At 47.3% G+C, this 21848-nt stretch overlaps 1 protein-coding gene across 6 annotated transcripts in view; it reads left to right on the top strand.

Annotated features, from left to right (window-relative positions):
• LOC121546176 (host cell factor 1) overlaps positions 1 to 21848 on the top strand; it is a 68713-nt gene that overhangs the window by 31439 nt on the left and 15426 nt on the right. For all 6 annotated transcript variants that reach the window (XM_045209573.1, XM_045209576.1, XM_045209574.1 and 3 more), the window contains 6 exons: positions 4966 to 5104; positions 5556 to 5692; positions 8495 to 9584; positions 17105 to 17256; positions 18561 to 18746; positions 18869 to 19064. In XM_045209573.1, the coding sequence (XP_045065508.1) occupies positions 4966 to 5104; positions 5556 to 5692; positions 8495 to 9584; positions 17105 to 17256; positions 18561 to 18746; positions 18869 to 19064 (1900 nt within the window). The remainder of the gene's footprint in view (positions 1 to 4965; positions 5105 to 5555; positions 5693 to 8494; positions 9585 to 17104; positions 17257 to 18560; positions 18747 to 18868; positions 19065 to 21848) is intronic.

The following is a 21848-nucleotide window of genomic DNA, read 5'->3' as shown; positions in this document are numbered from 1 at the left end:
TAATCATATCACAATCAACTTTTACCAGCTGAATGTAGACAAAAGTATAATACTTTTTTGTATAAACAAAATTCTGAAATATTTTAAAATATGCAAATGAGGATATACAGTGCATTCAGAAAGTATTCATACCCCTTGACTTATTCCATGTTGTGTTGTTACAGCCAGAATTCAAAATGGATTAAATAGAGCAACACACAATAGCCTATAATGACAAAGTGAAAACATGGTTTTATACATTTTATTGAAATATCAAATTTACATAAGTATTCACACCCTTGAGTCAATACTTTGTTGAATCACCTTTTGGCAGCGATTACAGCTAAGAGCTTTCCACACCTGGATCGTGCAACATTTTGTCTTAATATTATTTTAAAATGTCTTCAAGCTCTGTCAAATTGGTTGTTGGTCATTGCTAGATTGCTGTTTTTTAAAGTCACCATTGGCCTCGTGGTGAAATCCCTGAGCGGTTTCCTTCCTCTCCGGCAACTGAGTTAGGAAGGAGGCCTGTATCTTTGTAGTTACTGGGTGTGTTGATACACCATCCAAAGTGTAATTAATAACTTCACCGTGCTCAAAGGGATATTCAATGTCTGTTTTTTTTGTTTTTTTACCCATCGCCCTTCTTTGCCAGGCATTGGAAAACCTCCCTCGTATTTGTGGTTGAATCTGTGTTTTAATATACACTGCTCGACTGCGGGATTATTTAGGATTGCCATAACAAAGGGGTTGAATACTTACTGACTCAAGACATTTCAGCTTTTCATTTGTAAAATAAATAAAAAACACACAATTCCACTTTAACATTATGGGGTATTGTGTGTGTGTGTGTGTGTGTGTGTGTGTGGACCAGTGACGACCACATCTCAATTTAATCAATTTTAAATTCAAGCTGCAGTACAACAAAATCTGGGAAAAGGGGTTTGAATGGCCTTTCTGAAGGCACTGTATCTCATTAAATATGCACATATTTGCATATCACGCAAATGCATTTTTCCCGACACTGGATGAAGTCAGCCTAAATATTTTGATTTCATTTTGTTAATACACTCTAGAACTGGACAAGAGCAAATTGTGGATAAACTTTTTTTTAAAGATAAAATGTACAACATATCAACAATTCCCGCTGAGTAAGTCTGGAGAATATATCTAAGGATAATCACACCAATGTGTTGAATGTGGACTCTTCTAAAGCTGAGAAAAATGAGTTGGCGTCTGGAAAGAGTCTGACTTTTGGGAAATGGCAGTTAATCTTTTTTCTACAATTTCCGTGGCCCAGCGGAAATCTAATTTAACATAATAATGTAAAAAATCGCCTGTTTTAAGCTAGAGATATGTTTTTTTGTGTCTCAATTTGCCGATATCCCCCTTCCGCATCTGCGATGAAAGGCGTCAGCTAGAGTGTTGTTTGTCAGATCATGAGCGATCCCGAAAATCGGTCTCACAAAAAACGTCTAAAGTGTCGGAACGGTTTGGCCTAAAAACTATTATGACCCCTCTGTGGAAAGATGAGACTCTCACGAACACGATGGTTTGCTCTACGACCCCCCCCCACACACACACACACACACACACACACACACACACACACAAACGACACGGGACTTGTCTGAAGTCGGTACAACTTCTTCTGCCAACTTCTGGCTGTAGCGTCCAAACAGTAATATGACCCCTCTGTGGAAAGGTCAGTCTCACACAAACGCGTACATGTTGGTTGTTCTAGGATGCCCACAAGACTCATCTCAAGGTCCCCGGGACCTGTTGAAAAAAATGAATGGAAGTGTATATATGGAGATAGTTTAGTGCCCAAAAGAGGTTAAATTATCCTTGACATGACCATCTTAAAACAATTCCATATGTTAGCTTAGTAGAACCCCCCTTAGACTCTAGACTGTTGAGACTCTAGACTGTTGAGACTCTAGACTGTTAAGACAAGTACACTGACTTTAGACTACCAACCGCCTATTTAGACCCATCACTAACGCGTCAAAGTAAGTTACTTAATATACTGTAGTGCAGTTCGTAACACGCTATGAAATGGGCTTTTTAAATTGTGCCATTTTAATGTAGTCAGCTTAGAAATTATTGATTTAAAGTGTTTAAAATGCATTCAAATGGTGATGATGGTAGTACGATAAACTGAAGAAAATATGAGAATAGATACATTTTTGACATTATTTTTTATGTTTACTTTTTGAAAACACTAATATTAATTTCTAAATTGGTACCTGGCCTTAAGTCGTGGACACATTATTTGTTACACATTTTGTTTTTCCAGCACCTGAATTAACCCTGGATGGAGAGCAATTGTGGTTATTTGTGTTTATTATGGATCACCATTAGTTCCTGCCAAGGCAGCAGCTACTCTTCCTGGGGTTTATTATGGATCCCCATTAGTTCCTGCCAAGGCAGCAGCTACTCTTCCTGGGGTTTATTATGGATCCCCATTAGTTCCTGCCAAGGCAGCAGCTACTCTTCCTGGGGTTTATTATGGATCCCCATTAGTTCCTGCCAAGGCAGCAGCTACTCTTCCTGGGGTTTATTATGGATCCCCATTAGTTCCTGCCAAGGCAGCAGCTACTCTTCCTGGGGTTTATTATGGATCCCCATTAGTTCCTGCCAAGGCAGCAGCTACTCTTCCTGGGGTCCAGCAACATTATGGCAGTTATATACAGTCGTGGTCAAAAGTTTTGAGAATGACACAAGTATTGGTCTTCACGAAATTCGCTGCTTCAGTGTTATGAGATATTTTTTGTCAGATGTTACTATGGTATACTGAAGTATAATTACAAGCATTCCATATGTGTCAAAGGCTTTTATTGACAATTACATTAAGTTTATGCAAAGAGTCAATATTTGCAGTGTTGACCCTTCTTTTTCAAGACCTCTGCAATCCGCCCTGGCATGCTGTCAATTAACTTCTGGGCCACATCCTGACTGATGGCAGCCTATTCTTGCATAATCAATGCTTGGAGTTTGTCAGAATTTGTGGGTTTTTGTTTGTCCACCCGCCTCTTGAGGATCGACCACAAGTTCTCAATGGGATTAAGGTCTGGGGAGTTTCCTGGCCATGGACCCAAAATGTCAATGTTTTGTTCCCCGAGCCACTTAGTTATCACTTTTGCCTTATGGCAAGGTGCTCCATCATGCTGGAAAAAGGCATTGGTCGTCACCACACTGTTCTTGGATGGTTGGGAGTAGTTGCTCTCGGAGGATGTGTTGGGACCATTCTTTATTCATGGCTGTGTTCTTAGGCAGAAATGTGAGTGAGCCCACTCCCTTGGCTGAGAAGCAACCCCACACATGAATGGTCTCAGGATGCTTTACTGTTGGCATGACACAGGACTGATGGTAGTGCTCACCTGGTCTTCTCCGGACAAGGTGTTTTCCGGATGCCCCAAACAATCGGAAAGGGGATTCATCAGAGAAAATGACTTTACCCCAGCCCTCAGCAGTCCAATCCCTGTACCTTTTGCAGAATATCAGTCTGTCCCTGATGTTTTTCCTGGAGAGAAGTGGCTTCTTTTCTGCCCTTCTTGACACCAGGCCATCCTCCAAATGTCTTTGCCTCACTGTGCGTGCAGATGCACTCAAATCTGCCTGCTGCCATTCCTGAGCAAGCTCTGCACTGGTGGTGCCCCGATCCCGCAGCTGAATCAACTTTGCTGGACTTTCTTGGGCACCCTGACGCCTTCTTCACAACAATTGAACCTCTCTCCTTGAAGTTCTTGATGCAATCTTACTAGCAGCAATATCCTTGCCTGTGAAGACCTTTTTGTGCAAAGCAATGATGACGGCACATGTTTCCTTGCAGGTAACCATGGTTAACAGAGGAAGAACAATGATTTCAAGCACCACCCTCCTTTTAAAGCTTCCAGTCTGTTATTCTGACTCAATCAGCATGACAGAGTGATCTCCAGCCTTGTCCTCGTCAACACTCTCACCTGTGTTAACGAGAGAATCACTGACATGATGTCAGCTGGTCCTATTGTGGCAGGGCTGAAATGCAGTGGAAATGTTTTTTGGGGATTAAGTTCATTTTCATGGCACAGAGGGACTTTGCAATTAATTGCAATTCATCTGATCACTCTTCAAGACATTCTGGAGTATATGCAAATTGCCATCATCAAAACTGAGGCAGCAGACTTTGTGAAAATTAGTATTTGCGTCATTCTCAAAACTTTTGACAACAACTGTACAATAAAGTTATTTTACGTTTCATAACACATTAGGGCCTTGCTCAGGGAAATACGTTTGATGTGCTTATTACCTGTCTTGTCCTGTATACATCCTCTGTTTCTACCAGGTGGTGCTTCAAATGTTGCCCCTGGCCTGTGACTATTTTACTGTATATAACATTTACATTTACGTCATTTAGCGGACGCTCTTATCCAGAGCGACTTAAGGTGCATTCACCTTATAGCCAGTGGGATAACCACTTTACAATATGTTTATTTTTTATTTTTTGGGGTGGGGTAAGGGGGGGGGTAGAAGGATTACTTTATCCTATCCCAGATATTCCTTAAAGAGGTGGGGTTTCAAGTGTCTCCGGAAGGTGGTGAGTGACTCTGGCGTCGTGAGGGAGCTTGTTCCACCATTGGGGTGCCAGAGCAGCGAACAGTTTTGACTGGGCTGAGCGGGAACTGTGCTTCCGCAGAGGTAGGGGTGCCAGCAGGCCAGAGGTGGATGAACGCAATGCCCTCGTTTGGGTGTAGGGACTGATCAGAGCCTGAAGGAAAGGCGGTGCCGTTCCCCTCACAGCTCCGTAGGCAAGCACCATGGTCTTGTAGCAGATGCGAGCTTCAACTGGAAGCCAGTGGAGTGTGCGGAGGAGCGGGGTGACGTGAGAGAACTTGGGAAGGTTGAACACCAGACGGGCTGCGGCATTCTGGATGAGTTGTAGGGGTTTGATGGCGCCTCTAATAGCTCTATGTATCTAACAGGTTGTTATGATGTTTCTACCAGGTGGTGCTGAAGGGTGCCCCCGGACAGCCCGGGACTATTTTACGGACCGTCCCCATGGGAGGTGTACGTCTCGTCTCCCCGGTAACTGTTTCCGGTGTCAAACCTAACGTCACCACCCTGGTCGTCAAGGGAACCACAGGTAAGGAGCTCAGTGATAATCACAGCTTTGCTAGTCATGTCTAATTTATGGTCCTGAATATGATTTAGTTAGAGACACATTGAGTCATCAATGTGGTCCTCTGTAGCTCAACTGGTAGAGCATGGCGCTTGTAACGCCAGGGTAGTGGGTTCGATCCCCGGGACCACCCATACACAAAAAATGTATGCACGCATGACTGTAAGTCGCTTTGGATAAAAGCGTCTGCTAAATGGCTTATTATTATTATTATTATTATTATTATTATTTATCAACAGTCACCATCATGCTTTAGCTTGTGCTGTTTTGCAGCATCAGTCCCATTAGACTAGCTTAGGTACAATTACATTTAAGTCATTTAGCAGACACTCTTATCCAGAGCGACTTACATGTCTGTTAGCGCTACCAATAGCGATCAATCAATTAATAAATCAATGTTCTCCCTCTGACCCAGGTGTGACTACGTTGGGTACAGTGACTGGCACAGTGTCGACCAGCCTGGCAGGAGGAAGTGTTGCCAGCGCTACTCCCATCACCACCTTGGGCACCAGGACGACCCTGCCTGGACAGGTCACTGTCTCCGCAGCACAGGTACAGTTTATGTAGACGATGTACAGTTCAATGGCGCCGGAGGAGATGGCTGCCGTTTTTACCGGCTCCTAACCAATTGAGTGTGTGTGTGTTTTCACGTTATTTGTAACTTATTTTGTACATAATGTTTCTGCCTCCGTCTCTTATGACCGAAAAAGAGCTTCTGGATTTCAGGACAGCGATTACTCACCTCGTACTGGACCAATATTTTTTCTTTAAGGAGTCGGACGCGAAGGATTTACTTCCGACACCCGACAAGGCCCAAATTCCCGTCATTCGCATGAAGAAGAGACAGTGATATCGGGGACGTAGGTCGGGGTGCCTTGTAATGAGCCGACGGCGAGTGGGTGATCTGCCTCTACCATCAGTCATTTTAGCCAACGTACAATCATTGGATAATAAAATGGATGAGCTCCGATCAAGAATATCCTACCACCGGGACGTTATAAACTGTAATATCTTATGTTTCACCGAGTCGTGGCTGAACGACGACATGGATAACATACAGCTGGCGGGGTTTTCGGTGCATCGGCAAGATCGAACAGCTGACTCCGGTAAGACAAGGGGTGGCGGTCTGTGTATATTTGTAAACAACAGCTGGTGCACAAAATCTAATATTAAGGAAGTCTCGAGGTTTTGCTCGCCTGAGGTAGAGTATCTCATGATAAGCTGTAGACCACACTATTTACCAAGAGAGTTTTCATCTATATTTTTCGTAGCTGTCTATTTACCACCACAAACTGATCCTGGCGCTAAGACCGCACTCAACGAGCTGTATAAGGCCATAAGCAAACAGGAAAACACTCATCCAGAGGCGGCCGGGGACTTTAATGTAGGGAAACTTAAATCCGTTTTCCCTCATTTCTACCAGCATGTTAAATGTGCAACCAGAGGAAAAAAAACTCTGGACCACCTTTACTCCACACACAGATGCATACAAAGTTCTCCCTCGCCCTCCATTTGGCAAATCTGACCATAATTCTGTCCTCCTGATTCCTGCTTATAACTAAAGCAGGAAGTACCAGTGACTCGCTCAGAAGTGGTCAGATGACGCAGATGCTAAGCTACAGGACTGTTTTGCTAGCACAGACTGGAATATGTTCCGGGATTCTTCCGAAGGCATTGAGGAGTAAACCACATCAGTCACTGGCTTCATCAATAAGTGCGTCGATGACGTCGTCCCCACAGTGACTGTACGTACATACCCCAACCAGAAGCCATGGATTACAGGCAACATCCGCACTGAGCTAAAGGGTAGAGCTGCCGCTTTCAAGGAGCGGGACTCTAACCCGGACGCTTATAAGAAATCCCGCTATGCCCTCCGACGAACCATCAAACGGGCAAAGCGTCAATACAGGACTTAGATTGAATCGTACTACACTGGCTCTGACGCTCGTCGGATGTGGCAGGGCTTGAAAACTATTACGGACTACAAAAGGAAGCACAGCCGCGAGCTGCCCAATGACACAAGCCTACCAGTCGAGCTAAACCACTTCTATGCTCGCTTGGAGGCAAGCAACACTGAAGCATGCATTTTTATTTTTTATCTATTTTTTTACTTAACACTTATTTTTCTTAAAACTGCATTGTTGGTTAAGGGCTTGTAAGTAAGCATTTCATTGTAAGGTCTACACCTGTTGTATTTGGCGCATGTTGCAAATAACATTTGATTTGATTTACACAGGCAGCCCAATTCTGAACTTTTGCCCAATTATTGGCAAAAGAGCTGCTCTAGTTGGTTAAAAGTCCAATTGGTGAATAAATCGATCAGAATTGTCTGCCTACGCAGCCGTAGTGTCTTATCTACCACATTTCTTATGTCAGTCCAGGACAGGTTGTAATCAGTTTGGTACAGATGCATACTGCCGTCATTAATACTTGGAATGGGTTGAATCCCATTTAAATTAGCTGCTTAGCTTGTCCTGGTGGCATATACACCTGGGAGACAGCAAGCTGACTTTGATACGCCTGGGAGACAGCAAGCTGACTTTGAAACGCCTGGGAAGACAGCAAGCTGACCTTGATACGGCTGGGAAGACAGCAAGCTGACTTTGATACGTCTAGGAGACAGCAAGCTGACTTTGATACGCCTGGGAAGACAGCAAGCTGACTTTGATACGCATGTTAGACAGCAAGCTGACTTTGATACGCATGTTAGACAGCAAGATGACTTTGATACGCCTGGGAAGACGGCAAGATGACTTTGATACGCCTGGGAAGACAGCAAGCTGACTTTGATACGCCTGGGAGACAGCAAGCTGACTTTGATACGCCTGGGAAGACAGCAAGCTGACTTTGATACGCCTGGGAAGACAGCAAGCTGACTTTGATACGCCTGGGAAGACAGCAAGCTGACTTTGATACGCCTGGGAAGACAGCAAGCTGACTTTGATACGCCTGGGAAGACAGCAAGCTGACTTTGAAACACCTGGGAAGACAGCAAGCTGACTTTGATACGCCTGGGAAGACAGCAAGCTGACTTTGAAACGCCTGGGAAGACAGCAAGCTGACTTTGATACGCCTGGGTGAGAGCAAGATGACTTTGATACGTCTAGGAGACAGCAAGCTGACTTTGAAACGCCTGGGAAGACGGCAAGCTGACTTTGAAAAGTAGACGTTTCAGTGCTTCTCGAACTGTGGCACTTCTTTTCTGCCACCATGAAAACACAAATAGAAAACATAACATTTGGAATGATTTGAATTCCATTTATATAAGTAGTATTTATTCAAATATTTCTTAATTTTATTGGCAAGATTTAATTTATTAACTTGTATTATTGACCTCTTGTGTCTGTCCTCCAGGCAGGAGGCCAGGCCACCCAGGTGACCTTGATCACGACCCCCAGCGGCGTGGAGGCTCAGCCTGTCCATGACCTTCCTGTCTCCATCATGTCCTCCCCCACCTCCGCTGACCCCTCCTCCACGGTGACCCTGGTCTGCTCTAACCCCCCCTGCGAGACCCACGAGACCGGCACCACCAACACGGCTACCACGGCCTCCGCTAACATGACCGGTAATGGTGGGGTGGAGAGGGTGTGTTCAAACCCGCCGTGTGAAACCCACGATACCGGCACCACCAATACTCAAACGACGGCGTCCTCCAACATGGGCCAGGTACAGCAGCTGTGCACCAACCCCCCGTCAGAGACCCACGATACAGGCACTACCAACACCCCGACCACTGCCAGCTGTAACATGGGGTCCGACAAGCAACAGCAAGGTTCCTGCATAACTAACCCCAGTGGGTCTGATCCTCCGTCCTCTCCGGCCCCCTCCTCCTCCGGAGCCCTCTCCCCCTCGTCTGTCTCCGGGGCCGTGTCTGCGCCGGGGGTGCTGCGACCGGAGACCCTGAGAACAGGGACCACCTACACCTCCACCACCGCCCGCTCTAACATGGGCTCTGATAAGATGGGGATGAGTCTCGGCTCCTCGTCCTCCGACAGCCAGAGCAAATCGTCCAGCGGTTGTGGAGGAGGGTCCCCCCTCACCTCTCCTGTGTGCTCCAGTCCACGCTATGAAACACACCAGACAGACACCACCACTACCTCGACGCAGGCCAACTCCAGTATGGGCAGTGGACAGACTACAGGGACAGTGCAGAGGGTGTGTTCCAATCCTCCGTGTGAAACGCATGAGACGGGGAAGACCAACACCCCGTCTCAGGCTACGTCCAACCTGGCGGGAACAGGGACAGGAACGGGCACGGTCCAGAGGGTGTGTTCCAATCCTCCGTGTGAAACGCATGAGACAGGGACGACCAACACCCCGTCTCAGGCTACGTCCAACCTGGCGGGAACAGGGACAGGAACGGGCACGGTCCAGAGGGTGTGTTCCAATCCTCCGTGTGAAACGCATGAGACGGGGACGACCAACACGGCCACTACTGCCACAGGTAGGAGCTTCTGCTATCTATCCACTGAACATGACTGTGTCTGTGACCCATTTCTTTCTTAAAGTTGACAGATGTCAGGGTTCGTATGGTCATGAAAATCCTGGAAAAGACATGGCATTTGAACAAGTTTTTTTTTTTCCAGGCCTGGAAAAGTAATGGAAATTAATTTCAAATAATTTCTGTTCATGTAATTTATTTAGGCACCGTTTTAAAATATTTTATGAATCAAATACAAAATCAACACCCACTACATGCCCAACAGTATGTGGACGCCTGCTGGTCAACATCTCAGTCCAACATCATGGGCATTAATATGGAGTTGGCCCCCCGTTTTGATGCTATAACAGCCTCTACCATTCTGGGAAGGCTTTCCACTAGATGTTGGGTGATTGGGCCTGGCTCGCAGTCGGCGTTCCAATTCATCCCAAAGGTGTTCGATGGGGTTGAGGTTAGGGCTCTGTGCAGGCCAGTCAAGTTCTTCCACACTGATCTCGACAAACCATTTCTGTATGGACCTCGCTTTGTGCACGGGGGCATTGTCATGCTGAAACGGGAAAGGGCCTTCCCCAAACAGTTGCCACAAAGTTGGAAGCACAGAATTATCTAGAATGTAATTGTATGCTGTAACGTTAAGATTTCCCTTCACTGGAACTAAGGGGCCTAGCCCGAACGATGAAAAACAGCCCCAGACCATTATTACTCCTCCACAAAACTTTACAGTTGGCACTATGCATTGGGGCAGGTAGCGTTCTCCTGGCATCTGCCAAACCCAGATTTGTCCGTCGGACTGCCAGATGGTGAAGAGTGATTCATCACTCCAGAGAATACGTTTCCACTGCTCCAGAGTCCAATGGCGGTGAGCTTTACACCACTCCAGCCTGCGCTTGGCATTGCGCATGGTGATCTTAGGCTTGTGTGCGGCTGCTCGGCCATGGAAACCCATTTCATGAAGCTACCGACAAACAGTTATTGTGCTGACGTTGCTTCCAGAAGCAGTTTGGAACTCAGTAGTGAGTGTTGAAAGCGAGAACAGAAATGTTTTTCGTTGCAACCGAGGACAAACGTTTTTTTATGCGCTTCAGCGCTCGGCGGTCCCGTTCTGTGAGCTTGTTGTGGACTACCACTTCGCAGCTGAGCCGTTGTTGCTCCTAGACGTTTCCACTTCACAATAACAGCACTGTAGGGCCCCAATTAGTCGATTGTTGGGTCGTTATGCTGTTGGTCGATCAAGATTGTTTTAGTGGAGCAGTAACAAATATATACAGTTGAAGTCGGAAGTTTACATACACCTTAGCCAAATACATTTAAACTCAGTTTTTCACAATTCCTGACATTTAATCCTAGTACAAATTCCCTGTCTTAGGTCAGTTAGGATCACCACTTTATTTTAAGAATGTGAAATGTCAGAATAATAGTAGAGAGAATTATTTATTTCAGCTTTTATTTATTTCATCACATTCCCAGTGGGTCAGAAGTTTACATACACTCAATTAGTATTTGGTAGCATTGCCTTTAAATTGTTTAACTTGGGTCAAACGTTTCAGGTAGCCTTCCACAAGCTTCCCACAATACGTTGGGTGAATTTTGGCCCATTCCTCCTGACAGAGCTGGTGTAACTGAGTCAGGTTTATAGGCCTCCTTGCTCGCACATGCTTTTTCAGTTCTGCCAACACATTTTCTATAGGATTGAGGTCAGGGCTTTGTGATGGCCACTCCAATACCTTGACTTTGCTGTCCTTAAGCCATTTTGCCACAACTTTGGAAGTATGCTTGGGGTCATTGTCCATTTGGAAGACCCATTTACGACCAAGCTTTAACTTCCTGACTGATGTCTTGAGATGTTGCTTCAATATATCCACATAATTTTCCTTCCTCATCATGCCATCTATTTTGTGAAGTGCACCAGTCCCTCCTGCAGCAAAGCACCCCCACAGCATGATGCTGCCACCCCCGTACTTCACGGTTGGGATGGTGTTCTTCAGCTTGCAAGCTCCCCCCTTTTTCCTCCAAACATAACGATGGTCATTATGGCCAAACAGTTCTATTTTTGTTTCATCAGACCAAAGGGCATTTCTCCAAAAAGTACGATCTTTGTCCCCATGTGCAGTTGCAAACCGTAGTCTGGCTTTTTGAAGGCGGTTTTGGAGCAGTGGCTTCTTCCTTGCTGAGCAGCCTTTCAGGTTATGTCGATATAGGACTCGTTTTACTGTGGATATAGATACTTTTGTACCTGTTTCCTCCAGCATCTTTGCTGTTGTTCTGGGATTGATTTGCACTTTTCGCACCAAAGTACGTTCATCTCTAGGAGACAGAACGCGTCTCCTTCCTGAGCGGTATGACGGCTGCGTGGTCCCATGGTGTTTATACTTGCGTACTATTGTTTGTACAGATGAACGTGGTACCTTCAGGCGTTTGGAAATTGCTCCCAAGGATGCACCAGACTTGTGGAGGTCTACAAAAAAAATTCTGAGGTCTTGGCTGATTTCTTTTGATTTTCCCATGATTTCAAGCAAAGAGGCACTGCGTTTTGAAGGTAGGCCTTGAAATACATCCACAGGTACACCTCCAATTGACTCAATGATGTCAATTAGCCTATCAGAAGCTTCTAACGCCCTGACATCATTTTCTGGAATTTTCCAAGCTGTTTAAAGGCACAGTCAACTTAGTGTATGTAAACTTCTTACCCACTGGAATTGTGATTAAGTGAAATAATCTGTCTGTGTACAATTGTTGGGAAAATTACTTGTCATGCACAAAGTAGATGTCCTAACCAACTTGCCAAAACTATAGTTTGCTTACAAGAAATTTGTGGAGTGGTTGAAAAACGAGTTTTAATGACTCCAACCTAAGTGTATGTAAACTTCCGACTTCAACTGTATACACTACTAGTCAAAAGGGTTTTTCTTTATATATATTAAAAAAATTACATTGTAGAATAATAGTGAAGACATCAAAACTATGAAATAACACACATGGAATCATGTAGTAACCAAAAAAGTGTTAAACAATTTACCGTTAATTCCTATAATTTCTAATCTACAATGTTTGTTACTTTGGTTACGGTCATTTGTTTTACTGCATTCAATATTATTATTCCAGTCTTCCTGTTCTCGTTGTCGGAGTGGACACGTTGTTTTCAGAGTGCAAAACCTATGCTACACTTGTGAGAAACAAGTTTTGGTTTATTTAATTCCATTTACGAGTTCTGTCAATTTAGTCATTGTCTTTTGTTTGGAGCGCTCCTGTCAATGTTGAGTAAGGACTGATTTACGGTTATCCTGATTACACATAGAAGTAGACCTATAGGCTAACTGGCCTGGATGCAGATGTAGACATATATAAATGTGCCCATTTGGGGATCTGAATATGTTTCTGATTGGCTTAACGCACTACCACTAATGAGCTGTGGAGCTTCTCAAAGTCATGTTTTCTTCACCTCAAACAACAAGCAAACAAAGTGTTTTTACATCCATTTGAGAATGACAATAGTTCCTCAAATGTATTTGAAAAATCTTTCCAGCTCTCTCTCCCTTTCGATAACCACTATGGAGATCGCATGGCTCGATGTTTATACACCTGTCAACAACGTGTGTGGCTGAAATAGCCGAATCCACTAAATGTAAGGGGTGTCCACATACTTTTTTGAATATATATATATATATAGTGTATCAGCCAGGATGGGAATGGCACTTTTACTGCAGGGGTGTCAAACTCAATCAGCACACGGGCCATATTGAAAACACAACGAATTTGCGGGCTAGACATAGACGATTTAATGTTTGAACAAAACAACATGCATACAACTGATCTAACCTGGCCTCTGTTTTTAGTTTTAAAAAATATGTCCCTTTATAATGTCCACTTATAGGATGCTCTATATAGCATTTTAACATATTAAAACAAGAGATCAATAATATTTGTCCAGCCTTTGCTGCTTTGCTTGCAGGTGTGCATAATATGCTGCGACCAAAATCAAACGTTTTTTTTTTTTTATAACTTCAAATAACAAACGTAGCTAGGTTGTTGTAAAAATGTTTGTGTTTGACAAGTGTTTTAGAGAGTCTGCACACTCACCACCTGCATGTGTGCAAGAGGACTGAGCCGTCGATTGTGCCGCCGATGTTATTCGTGGCGGTGTCTGTTTTTAGTGCCGTTGCGTGGCCCGCGCAATGATAGGCGGCAGGTAGCTTAGTGGTTAAGAGCGTTGTGCCAGTAACCGAAAGGTCGCTGGTTCTAATCCCCGAGCCGACTAGGTGAAAAATCTGTCTGTGCCCTTGAGCAAGGCACTTAACCCTAATTGCTCATGTAAGTCGCTCTGGATAAGAGCGTCTGCTAAATGACTAAAATTTAAATGTGAAAATGTTGCTCAAGGAGAGAGAGAGACAGTCGGACAGCGCAGCAGCAGGTAGACCTATCCTATAAAATATGATGGTGAACAGACTAATAACTAGGTAGCCAATTCATAACATATCTTGTAGCCTCTAGTTAACTGTTGCGCTATTATTAGCATGTACTAATGTTTTCGTCATGTCCCCCAAAAAAACTTGGTAATAAGGCCATACGAAGTTGATTTACTTTATTGAACGATTCATAAGGATTCATTTGAATGATTTATTTCTTGACGAAATGAACGATGATTCAATTGCGGTGAATCGAATCATGTGACTCAAAATAATAATTAGAATCGCGAAGAGTAATTTCTTTAGGATTATGTGGCTTCAAAACTTGTTTTGTAGATACTTCCAGTTGATTTGGGCATCCAATGATTGGGACATTGCAACTCAATAGATGCTAGTCAGCCTTCAAAGTAAACACTTAGTTCTAAGGGAGCTAAGATAAATATGACTAACATGAAAAGGTAAATTTCCTGAAGACAATTTGTGGGCTTGCTTCATCTGAATAAATAGACTTGTAGCCTACCATTGCCATTTGATCTTTCTTTGATATATTGAATGAGCAAATTATTTAAAAAGGCATAAAACGTATTTGGTTGCAATGTTTTACATCAAGGGTGGTCAACCATCCTCCAGGAGAGCTGATGGGTGGTCAACCAATCCTTCAGGAGAGCTGATGGGTGGTCAACCATCCTCCAGGAGAGCTGATGGGTGGTCAACCATCCTCCAGGAGAGCTAATGGGTGGTCAACCATCCTCCAGGAGAGCTGATGGGTGGTCAACCATCCTCCAGGAGAGCTGATGGGTGGTCAACCATCCTCCAGGAGAGCTGATGGGTGGTCAACCATCCTCCAGGAGAGCTGATGGGTGGTCAACCATCCTCCAGGAGAGCTGATGGGTGGTCAACCATCCTCCAGGGAGAGCTGATGGGTGGTCAACCATCCTCCAGGAGAGCTGATGGGTGGTCAACCATCCTCCAGGAGAGCTGATGGGTGGTCAACCATCCTCCAGGAGAGCTGATGGGTGGTCAACCATCCTCCAGGAGAGCTGATAGGTGGTCAACCAATCCTCCGGGAGAGCTGATGGGTGGTCAACCAATCCTCCGGGAGAGCTGATGGGTGGTCAACCAATCCTCCAGGAGAGCTGATGGGTGGTTAACCAATCCTCCAGGAGAGCTGATGGGTGGTTAACCAATCCTCCAGGAGAGCTGATGGGTGGTCAACCAATCCTCCAGGAGAGCTGATGGGTGGTCAACCAATCCTCCAGGAGAGCTGATGGGTGGTCAACCAATCCTCCAGGAGAGCTGATGGGTGGTCAACCAATCCTCCAGGAGAGCTGATGGGTGGTCAACCAATCCTCCAGGAGAGCTGATGGGTGGTCAACCAATCCTCCAGGAGAGCTGATGGGTGGTCAACCAATCCTCCAGGAGAGCTAATGGGTGGTCAACCATCCTCCAGGAGAGCTGATGGGTGGTCAACCATCCTCCAGGAGAGCTAATGGGTGGTCAACCATCCTCCAGGAGAGCTAATGGGTGGTCAACCATCCTCCAGGAGAGCTGATGGGGGGTCAACCAATCCTCCAGGAGAGCTGATGGGTGGTCAACCAATCCTCCAGGAGAGCTAATGGGTGGTCAACCAATCCTCCAGGAGAGCTGATGGGTGGTCAACCAATCCTCCAGGAGAGCTGATGGGTGGTCAACCAATCCTCCAGGAGAGCTAATGGGTGGTCAACCATCCTCCAGGAGAGCTGATGGGTGTGCAGGCTTTTATTCCCCTCAAACTACATTTTAGTAATGAGCTGCTCAACCGGACCTTGAAAAACTGTCTCTGATGTGTTTGAGCAGACCCAGTAGCGCTCCGGACTGAGGGTTGACAACATGTGTTTTATACAGTTGCCTAACAGGTATTCTACTTTGTGGGGGGGTTATGTGCCTTGCACAACGACAGGAGATGGTACATGGGATCAGAGAGCAGCCTCCCAGTGTTGATATCACATTACTTACTTTTTTATATGTACATAGAGACGCTGCCGATTGTTGCTCATGGGAAAAGTCATGAAATTCAGTCTTTCGAAATGTGTATGAACCCTTAGACGTATAATCAGATTTCTGCTCTCATAGGTTTTTAGGAAATATTTTTCCAGACGGATTGCGTCTGGTCCTAGACTGCAAAGGAGAATCTCCATAAGGAATAGAATTTGTTTAATTTGGGTCCGAGAAATTGTCCCTCATGCTGCGTTCTACACAGGCAGCCCAATTCTGATCTTTTGCACAATTATTGGCAACAGATCTGATCTGATTGGTCCAAAGACCAATAATTGGGCAAAGGATCAGAATTTGGCTGCCTGTGTAAACACAGCCTTAGTTTTTTTTTTTTTTTACCTGTGTTTTAGTCCTACTGTTGGGATGTTTTAGTCCTACTGTTGGGATGTTTTAGTCCTACTGTTGGGATGTTTTAGTCCTACTGTTGGGATGTTTTAGTCCTACTGTTGGGATGTTTTAGTCCTACTGTTGGGATGTTTTAGTCCTACTGTTGGGATGTTTTAGTCCTACTGTTGGGATGTTTTAGTCCTACTGTTGGGATGTTTTAGTCCTACTGTTGGGATGTTTTAGTCCTAATGTTGGGACGTTTTAGTCCTACTGTTGGGACGTTTTAGTCCTACTGTTGGGATGTTTTAGTCCTACTGTTGGGATGTTTTAGTCCTACTGTTGGGATGTTTTAGTCCTACTGTTGGGATGTTTTAGTCCTACTGTTGGGATGTTTTAGTCTTACTGTTGGGATGTTTTAGTCCTACTGTTGGGATGTTTTAGTCCTACTGTTGGGATGTTTTAGTCCTACTGTTGGGATGTTTTAGTCCTACTGTTGGGATGTTTTAGTCCTACTGTTGGGATGTTTTAGTCCTACTGTTGGGATGTTTTAGTCCTACTGTTGGGATGTTTTAGTCCTACTGTTGGGATGTTTTAGTCCTATTGTTGGGATGTTTTAGTCCTATTGTTGGGATGTTTTAGTCCTACTGTTGGGATGTTTTAGTCCTACTGTTGGGATGTTTTAGTCCTACTGTTGGGATGTTTTAGTCCTACTGTTGGGATGTTTTAATCGTAATGTTGGGATGTCCCTCCTCCCTCCAGCCCAGCCTGGTGACTCGACACAGGGAGACAACGGAACTACGGAGGCTCCCTCGTCGTCCTCGGCAACTACCGAGTCCAACGCTGTGACGACGTCTGGCAGAGCCTTCACCATGGTTACTCAGTCCACGCCCACACCTGGGCCCTCCGTACCTGTTAGGACACTATTACACCTGGCTTTCATACTGTCAACTCTCTTGGGGTTCTGGGTAGCGTACTTGGGGTTGTGGGTAGTACTTGGGGTTGTGGGTAGTACTTGGGGTTGTGGTTAGCGTACTTGGGGTTGTGGGTAGTACTTGGGGTTGTGGGTAGCGTACTTGGGGTTGTGGTTAGCGTACTTGGGGTTGTGGTTAGCGTACTTGGGGTTGTGGGTAGTACTTGGGGTTGTGGTTAGCGTACTTGGGGTTGTGGTTAGCGTACTTGGGGTTGTGGTTAGCGTACTTGGGGTTGTGGGTAGTACTTGGGGTTGTGGTTAGCGTACTTGGGGTTGTGGTTAGTACTTGGGGTTGTGGGTAGTACTTGGGGTTGTGGGTAGCGTACTTGGGGTTGTGGGTAGCGTACTTGGGGTTGTGGGTAGCGTACTTGGGGTTGTGGGTAGATCTTGGGGTTGTGGTTAGCGTACTTGGGGTTGTGGTTAGTACTTGGGGTTGTGGGTAGCGTACTTGGGGTTGTGGGTAGTACTTGGGGTTGTGGGTAGTACTTGGGGTTGTGGGTAGTACTTGGGGTTGTGGGTAGTACTTGGGGTTGTGGGTAGTACTTGGGGTTGTGGGTAGTACTTGGGGTTGTGGGTAGTACTTGGGGTTGTGGGTAGCGTACTTGGGGTTGTGGTTAGCGTACTTGGGGTTGTGGTTAGTACTTGTGGTTGTGGTTAGTACTTGTGGTTGTGGTTAGCGTACTTGGGGTTGTGGTTAGCGTACTTGGGGTTGTGGGTAGCGTACTTGGGGTTGTGGGTAGTACTTGGGGTTGTGGGTAGTACTTGCCTTGGAAGGTAGGCAACTGGTTCGAGCCCCACAGCCAGTCTCTGCACTAAAAATTGTTTTCACATCAATTATTTTGGACATCATGGGTGGGTAGCACCAACATGGATTAACTATTAACCTGGTTAAATCAAGGTTGATCTATTAATCAAACTTTAAACCAAGTTTTTAATAAATCCTAGTATTAATTTAACCTTAATCTAAGATTAATTTAAACCATGTTGATGCAACCCACCCAGTAAGTTTCCTTCACTCTTTCTCTCCTCTCTCTCTTCCTCTCCTCTGTCCTCTCTCTTCTCTCTCTTCCTCTCTCTCTTCTCTCTCTTTCTCTCTTCCTCTCCTCTGTCCTCTCTCTTCTCTCTCCTCCTCTCCCTCTCTCTCTTCTCTCTTCGCTCTCCTCTCTCTCCTCTCTTCTCTCGCTCTCCTCTCTTCTCTCTCTCCTTCTCTCTCCTTCTCCCTCTTCTCTCTTCTATGTTCTCCAGGAGATCTCATCAATGTCTGGGTTGTCTGAGGCGGTGGCATCGGGGGCTGAAGAGGAAGAGGAGGCCATGCAGACTGACTCTCTCCCAGAGGGCACAATAAGGGTTGTGACCCTGGAGGAGGCTGCTGCAGCTGGGATACAGGTCCATGTGGAGGGCATGGAGGAACAGAACCAGGGGGAGCAGGAGGTACAGTTCAGTTCTGAGTTTCGTTGTGAAGGTGTGTGAATATGTCCTGGTAGTGTAACACAACAAAGATATTGAATTGTCCTCCTCAACAATGTTCCCCTTCTCTGCATCCTGTTCTCTAGGGCCTGCCTGCAGAGCTGATGTCTGAAGGTGGCGCTGGGGGCCAGCAGACCCTGATGGTGACGGGTTTAACCCCCGAGGAGCTGGCTGTTACCGCTGCAGCCGAGGAGGCAGCACAACACGCTGCTACTGGGGAGGCTAACGCCCAGGCCATGGCCATACAGGCTGTCCTGCAGGCCGCACAGCACACTGTCATGAGTGAGTACACACAGAGACAGACGGACACAGAGACAGACGGACACAGAGACAGACGGACACAGAGACAGACGGACACAGAGACAGACGGACACAGAGACAGACGGACACAGAGACAGACGGACACACAGAGACAGACGGACACACAGAGACAGACGGACACACAGAGACAGACGGACACACAGAGACAGACAGACACACAGAGACAGACAGACACACAGAGACAGACAGACACACAGAGACAGACAGACACACAGAGACAGACAGACACACAGAGACAGACAGACACACAGAGACAGACAGACACACAGAGACAGACAGACACACAGAGACAGACAGACACACAGAGACAGACAGACACACAGAGACAGACAGACACACAGAGACAGACAGACACACAGAGACAGACAGACACACAGAGACAGACAGACACACAGAGACAGACAGACACACAGAGACAGACAGACACACAGAGACAGACAGACACACAGAGACAGACAGACACACAGAGACAGACAGACACACAGAGACAGACAGACACACAGAGACAGACAGACACACAGAGACAGACACACAGAGACAGACAGACAGACACACAGAGACAGACAGACAGACACACAGAGACAGACAGACAGACACACAGAGACAGACAGACACACAGAGACAGACAGACACACAGAGACAGACAGACACACAGAGACAGACAGACACACAGAGACAGACAGACACACAGAGACAGGCAGACACACAGAGACAGGCAGACACACAGAGACAGGCAGACACACAGAGACAGGCAGACACAGAGACAAACAGACAGAGAGCCGGGCGGGCAGACAGACAGACAGGGAGACAGACCGACAGACACAGAACAGAGAGACAGAGAGCCGGGCAGACAGACACAGGACAGACACAGGACAGAGAGAGAGCCGGGCGGGCAGACAGACAGAGAGCCGGGCAGACAGACAGAGAGCCGGGCAGACAGACAGACAGAGAGCCGGGCAGACAGACAGACAGAGAGCCGGGCGGACAGACAGACAGAGAGCCGGGCGGACAGACAGACAGAGAGCCGGGCGGACAGACAGACAGAGAGCCGGGCGGACAGACAGACAGAGAGCCGGGCGGACAGACAGACAGAGAGCCGGGCGGGCAGACAGACAGAGAGCCGGGCAGACAGACAGACAGAGAGCCGGGCAGACAGAGAGCCGGGCAGACAGACGGACAGAGAGCCGGGCAGACAGACGGACAGAGAGCCGGGCAGACAGACGGACAGAGAGCCGGGCAGACAGACAGACAGAGAGCCGGGCAGACAGACAGACAGAGAGCCGGGCAGACAGACAGACAGAGAGCCGGGCAGACAGACAGACAGAGAGCCGGGCAGACAGACAGACAGAGAGCCGGGCAGACAGGCAGACAGAGAGCCGGGCAGACAGACAGACAGAGAGCCGGACAGACAGACAGACAGACAGACACGGAGCAGACGGGCAGACAGACAGCCAGAGAGCCGGGCAGACAGACAGAGAGCCGGACAGACAGACAGACACAGAACAGACGGGCAGAGAGCCGGACAGACAGACAGAGAGCCGGGCAGACAGACAGACAGACAGAGAGCCGGGCAGACAGACAGAGAGCCGGGCGGGCAGACAGACAGAGAGCCGGGCAGACAGACAGACAGAGAGCCGGGCAGACAGACAGACAGAGAGCCGGGCAGACAGACAGACAGAGAGCCGGGCAGACAGACAGACAGAGAGCCGGGCAGACAGACAGACAGAGAGCCGGCAGACAGACAGACAGAGAGCCGGCAGACAGACAGACAGAGAGCCGGCAGACAGACAGACAGAGCGCCGGGCAGACAGACAGACAGACAGAGCGCCGGGCAGACAGACAGACAGACAGAGAGCCGGGCAGACAGACAGACAGACAGACAGACAGACAGACAGAGAGCCGGGCAGACAGACAGACAGAGAGCCGGGCAGACAGACAGACAGAGAGCCGGGCAGACAGACAGACAGAGAGCCGGGCAGACAGAGAGCCGGACAGACAGACAGACAGAGAGCCGGACAGACAGAGAGCCGGGCAGACAGACAGGCAGACAGACAGACAGACAGGCAGACAGAGAGCCGGGCTGACAGACAGACAGACAGAGGGCCGGACAGACAGACAGACAGAGAGCCGGGCGGGCAGACAGACAGAGAGCCGGGCAGACAGACAGACAGAGAGCCGGGCAGACAGACAGACAGAGAGCCGGGCAGACAGACAGACAGAGAGCCGGGCAGACAGACAGACAGACAGAGAGCCGGGCAGACAGACAGACAGACAGACAGACAGAGAGCCAGACAGACAGACAGAGGGCCGGGCAGACAGACAGACAGAGAGCCGGGCAGACAGACAGACAGAGAGCCGGGCAGACAGACAGACAGAGAGCCGGGCAGACAGACAGACAGAGAGCCGGGCAGACAGACAGACAGAGAGCCGGGCAGACAGACAGACAGAGAGCCGGGCAGACAGACGGACAGAGAGCCGGGCAGACAGACGGACAGAGAGCCGGGCAGACAGACAGACAGACAGACAGAGAGCCAGACAGACAGCCGGGCAGACAGACAGAGAGCCGGGCAGACAGACAGAGAGCCGGACAGACAGACGGACAGAGAGCCGGGCAGACAGACGGACAGAGAGCCGGGCAGACAGACGGACAGACAGACAGAGAGCCGGGCAGACAGACAGACAGACAGACAGAGAGCCGGGCAGACAGGCAGACAGACAGGCAGACAGACAGGCAGACAGACAGAG

This window comes from Coregonus clupeaformis, chromosome 30 (assembly GCF_020615455.1).
Source record: "Coregonus clupeaformis isolate EN_2021a chromosome 30, ASM2061545v1, whole genome shotgun sequence".
Taxonomy (NCBI): Eukaryota; Metazoa; Chordata; class Actinopteri; order Salmoniformes; family Salmonidae; genus Coregonus; species Coregonus clupeaformis.
The sequence above is the reverse complement of the archived record's forward strand: the minus strand, read 5'-3'. Positions and strand labels throughout refer to the sequence as shown.